Source organism: Gavia stellata, chromosome 8, assembly GCF_030936135.1.
Source record: "Gavia stellata isolate bGavSte3 chromosome 8, bGavSte3.hap2, whole genome shotgun sequence".
Taxonomy (NCBI): Eukaryota; Metazoa; Chordata; class Aves; order Gaviiformes; family Gaviidae; genus Gavia; species Gavia stellata.
In genome coordinates this window covers 23,458,368-23,474,195 of record NC_082601.1, presented here as the reverse complement: position 1 = coordinate 23,474,195, position 15,828 = coordinate 23,458,368, and the positions used below count along the sequence as shown (strand labels likewise).

Below are 15,828 nucleotides of genomic sequence, written 5' to 3'. Positions count from 1 at the left end.
GTTGCTTCATAGAGACCTGCTTTGTTTAAAGAACTTGAATGAAATTTCCTATTTCCATTGTTCAAGTAGCCTATCCTTCCTGCTACCAATGAGAGTTGAAATTAGAGATGATAGAAATTTTAGGAAATTTTTGGCATAGACAACATGATTATAATGTCTCATAATTACTATTTTACTGTCAGCAGCAGTGAAATCGAATAGTCTGCACTGCAGTATTCTCAAGGAACTGGCCTAGGAAACTGCAGCATGTTGGAGTGGTACAGTACAGTTGAAGCACAGCAAATACTGCCATTGTATTGAAAAAAGGAACAAGAGGTCCATCTCTTGTATATTGCATACCTAGGATTTTGACTGTGTAATATGCAACATAATCCATAAATGCTGAAGAAAAGTATTGTTTAGAACATGGAGGTAATTGGAAAGTGGGATAAAATCAGTGTAAATCTATTCATAACTGGCTGTGCCAAAATAATTTTATGTATTTCTTCAGTGTAGAGTTCTGTAACATGACATAGAATAGACTTTTTTATATTGAAAATGAATGCAGTCTGTCTCATTTATCTGGATGAAAGCAAGTTTTAATTTGATATATGAGAATCAAGCATGAAGAAAGAAATCACTAGCAGAATTACAGGGTAGGTGAAGAACTGGCTAGAGGGCAGTAGCAGTGACACATACGCTAACTGGGTAACTACTGGAGGAGTTAGCTGTGTGCTGTTCTAGGTCTTTGAATTATTTTGTCTAAATATTTCTGTTAAAAGTCTTGACACAAAAAGGACTGCCACATGTTTTTGTTTCTTTGTGGTATTTCTTAGTGACACAAAGTTATGCAGCAGTGCCAATACAGAGGCATATTGGACTAGAAAGAAATCTTCAGAGCTGAAGCGATAGAAAAGCTTGAAAATCCTTGCTAAAAAGTCAAAAATTACATTTTTGGACCTATGGATAATGATATCTTAATTTCTTGCAGAAATTTCTTATATAAAGAAAAAAGCTTTGAACAATGGTCCATTGGTCTCCTAACAGGTAGTCTGACCAGTACAAGAGACAAATACAGTCCTGAGATTTACCAGTCATCTTAGGGCCAAATAGAAGAAAGCATTTATGCCATTGGGTGAGACATTGGTGCGATCTCTGGAATGCCACATATGGGTCAGGTCCTCACGTTGAAGAAAGATTAATTCACATTGGTGCTCCTGAAGTCTCAATACTAATTAAGACAAAAGAAATTCTACTCTCTCATTCTGCTCTATGTATCTCCCTAGTTAACCATGTGAGTTAGCCGATTCATAATAGGGTTGGGAGGAATGGAAATACTTGTCATCCTCCATGCCCACGCTGCTAGTGGCACTTCAGGAAATCCTTGGGCTGAACATTTGGGCACAATAACTCACCTGGAGCATATACCATTAATAGACTTGGTTAATTTGATATTTTGAAAGTGGGTGAGGTATTTTGAGATAGTGCTTGAAGAGGGCAGGGACTTAGCACTGAAGGTTTGATCTGTAGGATGAGAGATGAGTTTGCTGTTATCTAGAATAGGTCTAGGCTTGCTGCTAAGTCTGCACTAATCTGGTTTAGGAGTTGAAGTGTGACTTAATTTCTGATTTCTCAATGAATGGAATATGCAAAGCTCTTTGTTGTGGCCAATCCCTTAATTATCTACATAGGGACATCACATATTAGCACATGAAAGAAAAACAATTAACAAGTGGTAAGACTTTGCTATAATTACTGTATAGCTAAAAATGTAAGACACGTCTATGAGTAATTTATTTAATCAATTCTAATGTATTAATGTATTTGTTTCAGGAAAGAATATTGGGGGACGTGGTCACAAGATTAGTGACTATTTTGAGGTAAGGTTTTTGTGCGTTTGTAAAATTTACTTTAGCTTTAAAATATACTTTTAGCTTTTTTTGGATGTTACAAAATTTTTGCTTGTAACGGACAGGCCTCTTGAGAGGATACTTTTTTTCTTTATGTAAGTTTATGAGTATTAAACCTTGAAGTAGAGATGCACTGGTCTCTTGGTGCAGCCTGAGCTAAAACATGAAACCCATTTTCTTTCATGCTTTTCTTTAAATGGCCAAAAGCTACATTAATACGAGTAATACAATCTAATTTACAAATTCTGTGTACAGATTAGTTGTATCATTCAGTAGATGTATAATGGATTTTGATAAGAAGATTGACTAATTGGGGGGCCATATCTTCTCTACAGTACCAAGGTGGAAACGGCTCTAGTCCAGTGCGAGGTGTACCTCCTGCAATCCGATCGCCTCAGAATTCACATTCCGCTCCTTCTTCTGTAAGTTTGTAAACTTCATAACTGCTGGAGACACTTTCATAGTTTAAAAGTAGCATAACTGAAAAAAATCTGTATTCAAGGGAAGAGTTTTCAAAGGAGGGAATCCTGGAAAGAAATGCATTCTTTCAACAGCAAAGAAAAAAACGATCAAGTTAAATATTAAAACTAAAATTTTCTGTTAACGCTGGGACTTTTTTTCTAAAACATAATTTTTAAATACAAAGTAAATATGTAAAATGTTGAATAAATTTTAAAATGTTCTAATGACTTCTATTCACAAGCCTCACACAAGAAAGGGGAGGATTTATGAGGAAACTGAACCCCTAACTCGGGACATTAAAAAACTCAGTTTTATTCCATGTAGTTTCAACTTCAAGCATCCTTTTATTCTTGCTACCACTATGGAGTGTAATACAGATTGTGGAATTTGGCTTGAAAACGGTCTCATTCACACAAACTAGTGGGTTTTGGGAAGTTTCAGTAACAGGATTTGTGTTCTGATCTGCACTAGCTTCCCCTTTCTGGTTCTCCCACGGGAAATAACCACTCCAAAAATAACTCACATTATTTTTGAGTTGTGAAAGCTTAGAATCAGATAAATAAGTCTGTGTAAGACTGACATCACCTTATGTCAGTCTTGTATTGTCTTAAATCTTTCAGTCTGTTTCCCAAAAGTGACAATCTTAGTTTTCTCAGAGAATATATTGCATCCTTTCCTAAACTGCAAGTGATATACAACAGCATAGTGATAGCTCTCAATGCGGTGCTCCAAGTAGTATCTTCTGTAATAAAGATACCTTATTTCTCTATTCTATATGATTTTCCTGCCAAGAATTGTAAACAAGGCTATGTTCATAATTGAATATTACAGTTGTATCTAAAACCCTTGGTTTTCATGCATTCCAGGTTCGACAGAATAGTCCTTCTCCTACTTCATTAGCTTTCGGGGACCACCCTATCACACAACCAAAGCAGTTATCTTTTAAAATTACTCAGGTAACTATTTTTGAATAGAGCTGTCCTATATAATTTCAGACTGTAGGAAAAACTGATAGATATGTTTATTTCTTTGTCTTTCAACTTCTAAACTGTTAAAGGCTTTCAAAAGGTTTGCTTTTTACAATCCACCAAAGCATTTTTCTTTTGAGTTCAGCAGCTCATAATTTAAATCTCTCTGATTAGATTTGTATTCTGCACTTGCTCTGCTTCCAGTGTTGCACTTCGTGAGTACTTAGATGACCACATCGTTGGTAGGCTTTTGCTTCAGATTTTAGTTGTTGTGTGATCTTAGAAGTAGAGGCTGCTCTTTCAGGCAGTATTTGAAGTGGCAGCTGCTGTTGTCATATTGCATTTAAAATATGACATTGACAAAGAAAAGTGAGATGGTAATCAAAATGATCAAGATACAGTTCTGTCATGACTTAAAAATGGAAAGCAACTGATTTATTCTCTCTGCCATTTCTGACGTGATTTGTTCTATCTTTCACAAGTTAGTCAGAACAAGGCTACTTCACCTGTTGACGAAAGTCAGAGAATTTAAAGTAATTAGCTGACATTTACCTTCTTGCCCTGTTTTATATGCTTTTTTGTAAACAATAACTTTTCAATTAGCGATGAAATCTTTTAACGCTGCTAGTGGTTTGTCCCAACTGTTCACAGTCGTCCTCATGAAGAAGGAAAGCAGTTTTGAGTAAGAACCTTCCATGTCATTTTCAAAACACATGAAAATAAGATGTGTTGGTCTTGTTGAATGTTTTAAAGTAGTTTATTTCTCTGCATAACAAACATGAGAAAAATAATGCTGTAATTGCTAAAGGAAAGGATAAATATTTCAAAATGTTCTTTTTAGACTGATCTCACAATGCTGAAATTAGCTGCACTAGAAAGTAATAAAAATCAAGACTTGGAAAAGAAAGAAGGTCGTATAGATGACTTACTCAGGGTAAGTGTTAGACATGGGGTAAAGATATTTATTCAGAACAACAGGCAGTGAATCTGAGGCAAATATTTTAAATGTTTGAATAATCCTTGTTTTTAAAAATTACCCTGGAGTTACCTAAATTAAAAGGTGAAACAAGTTTTTAATGTTGGTAAATTTTTTTGCCTGAAAATTCAAGTCGTCTGTAAAATTAAATGCATAAGGGTTTTTTTTTTCTGCTTCTGTGCTACGGCTTGTTAATGATTAGATATGTTTATAGACTTTCTGAAGGTACAAGGAAAGCTGATGCTGTTTTGCAGGCAGCTGATTAATTCCTTAAGTTCATAGTATAATGTCACATAACAGGTGGTTTTTTTGTTGTTCTAATTGTGAATAGCAGTTATCAGTGGGACTACTGTTGGCAGTTTCAGAATGGAGGTGATCGTGATAGAAATTATTACGGACAATAAATAACTACTTTTAATAAGAAACCTATGCTACACTACGCTCTAAGACCTTTTCTCAGAAAAAAAATCTTCATGTTTGTGCTCTTGAAAGAAGTGTTGGAGAGGTGATACATAGAAATATGAAAAAAAAAAAACCCTGTATTCACAAGTCATAGTCTGTTTAGTGTTTATATGTGGATAAGTACATATTAACCCATGCGATCATACTTTATAAAATTGTACATGTAGACTGTTTCAGCACATGTTCAACAGTATGGCATAGACAAACCTAAGCTTTTTAAAAAAAAAATAATTCTGTTTTAAACAAAATAATATTGCTGTGGGGTTTTTTTTAAGGTAATAAGTTAAGTATAATTGGAACATAGGGAACTTTCTGCTCAGATAATTGAAACTTTTATCATTGTGAATTTTTTGTTTCCTTTTAAATTAAAAGCGTTACGATTTCACATGACTTCAGTAATCAGCTATAAAGGATCTGGAGCTAAAATTAAACTTTCAGTTTAACGCTGGAGGACTGGAAAAGTGTTCGCTACAGTGCTTTTGTATATTATTTGTATGCTGAATGCTCTATAATACAGAATGCAGCTCAGTGTAAATGAAATAAAGAAGGAAGCAAGACATCCTTCTACGGACTGAGATGAGATTTTTGCCTATATATATATGTTTATGCATGTTCCTTACTTTAGTCATGTGAAGGTAGATACCTTTATTTTTTGTGACAGCTGATTAAAAAAATAGTGTTTTGATATATCTTTTCATATTTTGTATATATTTGTTAGGCTAACTGTGATCTTAGAAGACAAATAGATGAACAACAAAAGCTACTTGAAAAATACAAAGAAAGGTTAAACAAATGTATTTCAATGAGCAAGAAGCTTCTCATTGAAAAGGTAAGTTTACTGCTTTTAAAATGTTTGTGATAAAAACTGTTAGAGTGCTGTAGAACTCCAATATGATTCCTTCATTTTCACTTTAACATTTTCACATTAGTCTCTGAGACTGAAACTTCCTATGCATGGTCTCTGTCTGGCAGTAAGTGTTTTTACAAGCCTGAATAGGCAAAATAAAATGTTGAGCCTTTTTCAGATTGTGGAAAATGTGCCTTTTTTAATTTAAGGCGGGGCTCCCATTGTGAGTAGTTCAGATACAGCAAAGCATAAAATGTAAGAATTTAGGATGTGGCCAATTTTCTGGGCAAACTTTAAGATTACAGTAGACGAAAAAATTTCTGAACATAATCTGTTGTGGCGAGGAGATTGATAAATCTCTTTGTGAGACACTTGAGTGGCTGAGATAATTTTAGATCAAAAATGATAAAATGCTATGTTAGCTCAGTATTAATGAAAACAAGAAATTAAGGTGACCATTTACCTTTGTACTACTATGAAAGAATTATTTATTTCAAATTTAATGCCAATTATATTTAAACTAGCAGCAATTTCTTAAAAGACAAGGTTGTCTTAAAAACGAGAGGGTTGTTTCTCTCCCTTTTCTTTAAAATAGCCTTATTTAAATTAAAAAAACACTAACAAAAAGTGAATAGAAGATCAGCTTATTACAAGTTAGGATACAAAAAAGTTTAAGGTAAACAGCCAGGTCTCTTCCCTAACACTAGCTGCTAGATGCTGCTGTCAGATACAAGGGCACAAACTGATCCGTTAGAGGATTAGAGAGAGTTTCCTCGCTAGCATGCCATAAATAAATTATTGCAGTCCTTTTTAAGTTCCAGCATGAGGGGAATGCAGGGAAAAGATGCATCAGATTTTTTCAGCATGATGCTAGATGGGCACCTTCAGACTGAGAATATCCCACAGGCCATTTTTTGTGAAAGGCCATGCAGGCCTCCTCTTTAGTCTAGAAGTCTGTTTGACAGAATTAAGGATCTTTGTGCAACTTCTCACTTTTTTGGGTGTGTGATCTTGGGCCATAGGCATTTCTTAAGAAGCAAGCATTTGTAACAATTAAAGAAGTTTCTGTCCATCAGCGGTGTTCACAGTGCTCTTTCTTCTTGTGCTGAAGCAGACTAGGCAGACTCAGTCATTTATCATATCCCAAGGATGCTTGTGGTACTAGTGACTGATTCTGAAAAGAGCATCTGCTTCTATTACTGTAAGTGAATATCTGATTGCAGTTAAATCTACCTGCAGTGCATTCCCACGTAGAAATTCCTGAGGTCAGTCACTTTGGTACAAGTAGTAACATAGATACTCTGTCAAGGGAGTTTCCAGGCTAAGTATAGTAGGTGCACTCTTTCTGATATATAACCAGGCTCATTTAGTGTAATAGATGTGTACAGACGCAATCTTAATTATATGCCTGTATGAAGCCGATACTGTTACCGGTTTTGCTGTATTTACAAATAAAATGTTTTGCTAATTACGAAGAACGGCTAACTTTATAGGAAAACTGAGTCATACACAAGGGTTTTTTTGTGCATAAATCGTCATTACTACCAGTTCTGACAACTGCAGATGTTTGAGTTCTGCAGAAATTAGAATAAATGGAGTAAAGTAATAAAGGATATTTTTCATCTACTCTCCTTTTATTCCTCCCTTAGAAAGTTGTTGGAGGAAAAAAACCTGAGTGTTTTACTGACTTTTTGAACACTTTAGTATTACTAAATATGAATATTTTTTTGTTTTCTTAGAGCACACAGGAAAAGCTGGCAAGCAGAGAGAAGAGCATGCAAGACAGATTACGCCTGGGGCATTTTACAACAGTTCGTCATGGTGCTTCATTTACTGAACAGTGGACAGATGGCTTTGCATTTCAAAATCTTGTGAAGTTAGTCAATGCTATGTTCTTAAAAGTCTCACTAATTGTTAGTTCCCTCTAGTGGATTTTTTTATTACTAAGGTTCTAGGATTGGAGCGGCTTTTCACACGTTGTATTTTGCTTTGCCTTTTGAAGACTGAGAATACAGTACAGAACTCCTTAATCAACTGAGAGAATACTAAGGCTGGGTGTCTTTGAAAGAGTTTGGTTTCACATGATTTTAACTATCCTTAGAAAAGCATGAATGTAGTAAATGAGCAGCGTGTAATTATTCAGCTCAGCTGGTAGAAAGAGCTATAAAACTAAATCAGTGATTTTTTTCAAGCAGCTAACCATGTATCACTGGTGATCATTGGGGCAGATGAGGTTTGTGAACTTCTCATTGGTCACATAGGTGCTGCCTGCACATCTGTCACTGTAGCAGCTTTTTCAGGCATCTAGCTCCTCAGTGCTCAGTGACAAATCTGGCAGCCTCAGATAGGGTCTAGTGCAAGTGGATGGGGGAAAGCAGCCACCTGGAAAAGAGCTGCTGCAACAGGTATTTCGGCAGAGATCAGGCCAAGGAACCATGAGAGATGGTGATAAAATAATTATACAATGCCTCAAAAGGTGTTCTTTGGTAATAAGTCTGATTCAGTCTTTGGAGATACATATATATGAAAGCAATTCACCAAGATTTTAGTTTTTGAAGGACAATATGTAGTCTTAGCATTATGTGATTGCCTAGGGCACTGGTTTTTTTACGACAGTCTTGAAAACAATCTGTATATGTGTTTTGCATAAAAGCTGTAATTGTTTGCCATACAACCAAACTGATGATTTATTTGGGAATGGTCAGATCAAATTCAGTATTTGGCCTATAAAAATCAAGTACTCTCTATTGACTCTGTTACATTTCTTTTGGTGGTGTAAAAGAAGGTATCCACCAGCTCAGATACTTTTTTTTTTCTTTTTCTAGTGCAGAAATCATGTGTAACACGATCAAAACCAAAACAAAACAACCCCAAAACCAAAAAAACCCTACCACATATTTCAAAAGTAAATTGTGCCAAAACTTTAGCAAAATTTTTCCACCTCATGAAGAACATTGGTGTTCTTTTCCTAGGAAACATTTCCACATGTACATTAAGTTTTCTAAAAATTTCTTAATGCTTTATCAGTTAAAAACATAGTGCTTTAAAAAATGCAAAATGATGAAACTTTAATAAAGCTTTTTTTGGGGTTTACAGGCAGCAAGAATGGGTGAATCAACAAAGGGAAGACATTGAAAGGCAAAGAAAGCTCCTGGCCAAGCGAAAGCCTCCAACTACAAATAATTCTCAGGCACCATCTGCCAATTCTGAACCCAAGCAGAGGAAAAATAAAGCTGTGAATGGGGCAGAAAACGATCCCTTTGTTAGACCCAATTTACCACAGCTGTAAGTTTAACATTTCAATCAGTCTTTTACATAAATTCTCAGATATTGTCTGTGTGAGTTCTATTCAAATAACAGCATAAAAAGACACTCAGTATATTCAGCAGCTATATTCTCACTGAGTACTTGCTGATGTTAGGGAAATTTGCACCACTGCCTATGAAGATGTCGTACAATCGCCCAATTTATTTTTGGTAAAATGACCAGAGAAAGGCCCATTCTGTGTTTATGCAATGTTCCTTCTGTTTTCCCTATCTAGAGGAGTCTTTATTCTGGTTTCCTACTCTTGTAATGTCACTGATACCTATTGAACTTTTCTTGATCCACATTGGTTTAGGAGCCTCTCTTTTAGTTAGAGATCATTTCATTTTTCATATAGCAGTCTTTAGCTGACAAGAAAAGCTTTTTTCAGCCTTTAGTATTTGAAGACACGTCTAAAAACAAACGGAAAAAATCTTTTTTCTTTCCTTTCCCTTCTGAATGTTAGATCCTGAGAGCAACTGTCAGAAGTTACTGATCCCATTTCACATACTGACAATGTTGAAATTTTTTGTCATTTAAACATAAAAATTGAGAGCTATCAAAGAATTCTTCATTTTTTTATGTGACATTTTTTCCTGCAGACAGAAGTGGTATCACTCAAGGCACAGACAAATGTGTTCTTGATGTTTAATTTGAGCATTTTAAGAAGTTGCTGCTTGGAGATACTAGTTACAGCCCTTGATGCTGGGAGGCTGCAGCTGATAGCGTATTTGTTCCTAGTCAGCTTAAATAAAAAGTAAATAACCAGGGTTAAAAAGACTAGCAAATTAATCTGTGTTACTTTGCGGAAGTAGGCTACATGCGTTGAACATGGCCACCTGTCACGTCTCACTTGTGGAGGTAGTAACTTATACCTCTGGGGTTGGGGGATAAATAAATTACTCTGGTTAGATCTGCAAAATACATGTTTGGACCATCAGTTTGAAGGCAGTTGCTTATGTTTTGCATAATGCATCATTCTTAAAGTTCACACTGTGAAATTGGCTGTGACAAAAATACCATGAAAATACCGTAGTAAGGCTGGCAATGTAAGCAAATCTTGATTAGTGTTACTCGTGTATTTTGGTAGAGAGCTGAAGAGTCATCACTCAAATGGATTCTTTAGTAATACTTTGTGCCTACGTTTCTTCTTCTTAGAACATAATTAATACTTCTGAATAGTATGGTAGAGATTACTGTCACGTTAAAAATACCTTTTTGTTTGACTGTAATACCTCTTGTTATTAAAAGTAACATTTAAGTAATGGAAAAGACCTGAAAAATTACAGAACTTCTAATTTGCTAGCTTTTGGCCATGTCTTCATTCGTGTTAAATTTCCATAATTTTATTGCTGCTTTAAGAGGTGATAAAATACACATTTGGGAAAAAATACAGAACACATGTTCTAATAATTAAGTAGAACAAGATGAATTGCTGATAATAGACTTCTGAATATTTTCTGGTGTCACGCAGTTTTAAATAATTTCCAAATGAGTAAAATATTTTCAAATTTTCATTTCATTTGGCTTAACCAGTTACATGGTAAATGGCATGTCAAAATGTTTGCTGGTTATGGAATCGCCCTTTTGTATAGAATGCTAGCATAGATATAAGCTGTTACTGAACCAAAACTGTTTTGCCTTTAAGTATCCAAATTTGATCATTATTTAATCTAGAGATGAGAGGGCTTGCCTATATGATAAGCTTACAAATTTTGTTTCAGACCTTTGAGAAGGTCTGTAATGTGTCCTGAGGTCACAGAATCATTAAGCCACATCATGGTCTTAGGCCTTTACTTGAAAGGGTTTTTTAAATGTTTGTATTTAGGATTCTTTATAATTTTGTATAGCAGTATTATGTGTTGACTCCTCTCTGCTTCTCAGTACAGAATTAAATATGTTTTTTTTTTAATCTTGGTAAAATGATTGTTAGTTGTGCACTTCCATTTCAGAGTAAATTTGTCATCTTCAGTATGTGATTCCCTCCTATTACATTGTGCTTATCGCTGTTCCTGTGTTACTTCGAAAGCAATGATCTTAATTAGTATAGCCAAATAGAAGAGGTTCTGTTTATATGAGGCATGAGGAAATGAAGAGCTGCTTGAGATTAATGAACTAAACCAGTAGTCAATCAGTACAACATATATGCAAGTGATTAGGCAGATATTTTTTAAACAAACAAACAACTTGCTAGCAGTTGTTAGCAACAAATGCCTCTACCACTGAGTTGTTTGCTTTAGAAAATGTCTCCAGCTGCAGCTATTGACAAGACAAAATGATCTATAGCTTTGTAACAAGCAGTATTATTGAAGCACTTTCTGAAAACAGGTGTTAACTGTTTTGAAATGGATTGAAGGTGTTGCCTGAGACATTCTTAGTAAGGGCATTGTTTTAGTTTAGCTGAATATACTATGGTCTCTGATATGAATTTAAAAGCAAAATTCTTGCACTGAAGTTGTTAGCATAAAAGCATCTGCCAGTGTCCTGTGAGTCAATGGTGGGTTTGGTGTTAAATAACATGCAACAGATGAGTCTAAACACTGTCCTGGTTTTCCATCATTCTTTCCCTTTCTGTGGCCCAAACCGAAACTAAAAAGTAGTTTCACTTCTGAGAGATCTCTCTTCTACTGAGCAAAGTAATTTTGTTAGTCTTACATGAAAGGAATAAATTGAAATTTATTTAAAGAAAAAACATTTATTTGAAGTAGAGGTTGCCTTCTTAGCCCTGAAAAAATCTGTTCGAAAACTCCATTCCAAATTCTTTGGAGACATAGATTATAATGCTTGTCTCCACTTCTTGGAAGCAGCTTTTATTTCACTTGACAATTATTTCTAGGAGCAACGTTTTATTTAGTTTAGGTGGTGTAGTCCTTCCTGTGCAGCTTCAGCCATGTCAGTTGTATTCACTTCTGGTCACCTCTTCCTCTGCTTCCCAGTTCCTCCATGGGAGTCTGCATGCATCCTTGTCCCTGCATGCAATTTGGAATAGGAGAGCAGAGGGATCTGGCTGAGTTTGTGACTTGTAGCTGAACAAATGCATCATTTACAGGGAGCATTCTGTTCTGTATGGAACAAATAAAAATATTTTCAGAAACTTTTTCAGGCTGAAGTGCCAACAATGTGTCTGGGCTTTACAGGACCAGTAAAGACAGCTCCTTTCCTGAGGCAGTCTCTTTCTAAGGCAAACATAGAAACAATGGGCAAAAAGACCTCATGGAAGGCTTTGACTTGGTCAGCAGCTGCCCATCCTTGTAGAAATTTGAAGAAATAGAGGGAGAATAAGGTTGGACCAAAAAAGGAGTGCTTCAGAAATTGTAGCCAAAAATTTGTATTGGATGTGTGTATGGCTGTTTGGGGGCATGGCTGCATTCTGCTGTGCCTATGTATCCAGGATGATTTTTTGACTGGGAAAAGGTGGGAGGAGAGATGGTTGTATATGTGCCAGGCTTGATTGTCATGACAACCAAGGAACATCTGGCCGTTTTGGTTTTTTGTCTTGTCTGTACCCCCTAGTAAGAGTGTTTCGATCATAGAAGAAAGTTTTGTCTGAACTTGGTGAGGAAGAAATGCAAAGAAGATTGGTTATGTCTACCCATGCATACTGTGTCAAAGCCTTTGAAATTTGACTGTGAAAACATTGTTAAACGACTGGAAGGCCTATTTTTCCTAATGAAAAAAAAATGTTTAAATTGGTGATAATAAATTTCAGGCCAGGTAAGCTGTCCACTTTCTTTCAGTGACAAGTGAAGGTGTCACACCATGGCCACCACGTTACAGGAAAATTATATTACGTGCACAGAATATGTCCAGTGCTTTTTTTGGAATTTCAGGAATTTGTTGCATGTGTATAATAGTTCATTTGGCTGTAGACAGTTGAAATACAGCATTTATTGCACAATGGGTTTGAGATAACAGTCTGGTCCTGCCCATGAGCAGATTAATTCATGCAACCTACTCCCAGCTGCCCTTCTTCCCCAACACTCCTCAGATTAGCCTTAAGCCTGACTATCCAACTTAAGTTCATTTAGTGGATGGCAGCAGCCTGTTTCTGGCCGACGTTCCTCCCCTGTGCTCCTCAACCTTTCTTCCGCCACATCTGATGAGACCTGTGTGTCTCAGGGGTGAGCAACCCCTTCTGCAGGAAATGATGGTATCTCATAGGTGACTTCTGTTTTCAGAAGGTGCCTCCAGTGTGCTGCTGCCCTGCAAAAGGTGTTGGGTGGGTGGATTCAGGTGGGAAGCGAGGGACTGATGGGAAGCAGTCTCTAGGCTTGGACATTTTCAGCCTGTGCAGCGGGGTGGTGGCGTATAGCCAGAAAACAGCACGCACGCTGTCATTGTTTTACTGCTATTTGTCGTATGCTGTTTTAATATGAATATAAAGTACAGTATATTTACAGATAAAAAGTAATAAACTCCTACTTCTAAAAACAAAAAGTAAATGTTTCTGAATATGAGGGAATAAAGTTTTGTTTTTTGTAAGTAAACGAACAAAATCCAAAGTGACTACGTCTGTGTACAGTTCAGTGTTTTATATGCCTTCCTCCAAAATGTGGCGGTCAGTAATGACAGTTTCAAATTGCTGTGAATCATGCTGTGCCTCTAATAGAGTTAGATTTGTAAGGAAATAGGAAAATGGAAAACAGTAATTTATTGGGATATAGCATGGAAATATGGAAAGAGTGGCTTTAAATCTTAATGTTTTCAATATGACCTCTTAACTTGTGCTCTGTGCTCAAGAGGGCTATTTAAGAACTTTTTGGAAGACAATACTTGCTAGACCTGTCTAGGCACTTTGTCCTAACTCTGCATAGATAGCTGAGGTTTTATAAAAAGGACCAGATTTCCTATATTATGTTAGTTTTTCAGGGGATCTGTGGTTTTAGGACTCAGTGTTCAGTGAAAATTCTGGAAGGTCATGTCATAAACTTTGTATTTTCAGTGTGTTTTACTTGTGTTTCAGCTTTGCTAAGCCACCTAAATACTCTTCTTTCTGAGAAAGACAAACTTTACTATCTGCATTTCTGGAATTGCACAAACTTATAATTTATACTGCAGACAAGAATCTGGAAAGAATAATATTCAACTTCGTACACTTTGGCATTGATCCTTTGCCTTTTTTAATTGATAACATAATCCATGTTAGACTAGTTCGTTGTTTGAAAAAAAAAGTCAGGGATGCTGCTGTGAGTTGTCTAGTGTGGCCTTGATGCTCTCTCTGATAGGTCTAGCCAGATGCATTAGAGCAGGAATTAGAGCATTGTTTTCTTCGGTTTCTTGCTGTTGTTTGGACTGTACAGAGAATGCATTGCCAGCTTTCCTAGGTATTGAGACACCCCATTTCACATTTGCTTTAATGCCTCTTCTTTTAAGATGTAGCATAAATTGTGTAAACCCAGAGGATTCTGCCAGGAAGAGAATATAAGCGTTCGGTCCCAAAATCCAGTACTAAGGGACCTTCTGCCTTTCTTGGAGAAACAAATTTCCTCACTCTATTGCTTTCAGAGTGTTTGGGGGTGTCTGTTGACTGGAATACAAGGCTGCTTTTCACTCTGGTAGGAAAAAAAGATGCAGGATAACTTTGTATGATGCTTCTTAAAAGACAGGATCACTTCCTTCTCAAATTCTGACAGGATGTGGTCATGAGTACTTTTGTCACCTGATCTGAGTTTTTTCTATACATTATAGACCAGAAGGTTGATGAAATCACTACGATCTTGTGAAACTGTTTACAGGTTTTTGGAAATTTAGGTGCTGTGGTCAAAAAAGAATCCAGCAATTTCACTAATATGGAGAATATCTGGTCAACTCAGTCTTCTGTCCTGACCAAGTCAGAAAAGGGGCAGCAAAATTCAGTATTTATGAAATCAGGAATAGGAGAGAGCTCTATGAAAGCTTCAGAACCACCAGGTTTTATCCTGAAAAGATGCACTCCTTTATTAATAACTTTAGAGACCAAATAAATACAGGGTTTAGTATTCTGAAAACTATGGCAAACTTAATCCAAATTTGAAAGGGAGGAAGAACTCTTACAGTTTATTAGATTTCTGCAAATTTTATTGAAGTTGGCATTTGCTGTAAGAGAAATCTGAATCGGTATCCCTCACCTCTGGGGAAACTACTGGTGATTCTCAAGACACTCTTGTTCCTTAGACTTGCAATACGAACAGCATGTATAGACTTCTAAACACTTTGTGTAACTTAATCTTCCCAGGACAGTTGATAACTGAACCTGCTAAAATATGGACTTTGTGAAATCGTGTTATGCTGTTAGTTTTAGTTTTGCATCATGCAAGAAATAGTAGATCTAGGCAAAACAATAAAATGTTTAATTTTAATTTGTTCGTAGGGATTTGTGTGAATCCTGTCAATGAGGCCATACCTCTTTCTCCTTCCCCATCCCCTGTTCCCCTTCATCATACACATATGGTTTCTTCTCTGAAACTTGAAGTCTCTTGGTTTTTTTCTTTGGTGGTTTGGCTTCTGTGTCTTTTTTGTTCATTTGTCAGATGGATACTGCATGCAGTCAGTTTGTGGGTTTCTTAGTTACTAATCCGTATGAACAGTCTAGATCCTCTGGATGATATCTGACTTTGTGTCCTAGCAAGTCTACAGGCAGCGAGGGACCACTGAATTAATTGTAGCCAGGAATCTTTTCTCAAAGGAAGATGAAAAGAGAACAAGCAAAAGGGTCGCGTGCCAATTCAAAACTGAATTTGTGGTCTCATGCAAAATGTAGTGTTAATGAACTTGGAATGTATAGTTTTGCACTATGTTCTTTACATCACAGCTCAAAAATCTAGTGTTATCAATCTTGTCTAGTTGGTTTCTGGATCTCCATCCTTTTGGTTCACTAAGTGTTAGAGTTGAGAACCAAGCAGTGGAGTAGCATCAGCTAAAATACTGGGATGGTGATATGAT

At 36.3% G+C, this 15,828-nt stretch overlaps 1 protein-coding gene across 1 annotated transcript in view; it reads left to right on the top strand.

Annotated features, from left to right (window-relative positions):
* TLK1 (tousled like kinase 1) overlaps positions 1–15,828 on the top strand; it is a 72,088-nt gene that overhangs the window by 38,126 nt on the left and 18,134 nt on the right. The window contains exons 5-11 of the mRNA XM_059820827.1: positions 1,813–1,859; positions 2,225–2,311; positions 3,218–3,307; positions 4,161–4,253; positions 5,476–5,586; positions 7,344–7,480; positions 8,701–8,889. Of these exons, the coding sequence (XP_059676810.1) occupies positions 1,813–1,859; positions 2,225–2,311; positions 3,218–3,307; positions 4,161–4,253; positions 5,476–5,586; positions 7,344–7,480; positions 8,701–8,889 (754 nt within the window). The remainder of the gene's footprint in view (positions 1–1,812; positions 1,860–2,224; positions 2,312–3,217; positions 3,308–4,160; positions 4,254–5,475; positions 5,587–7,343; positions 7,481–8,700; positions 8,890–15,828) is intronic.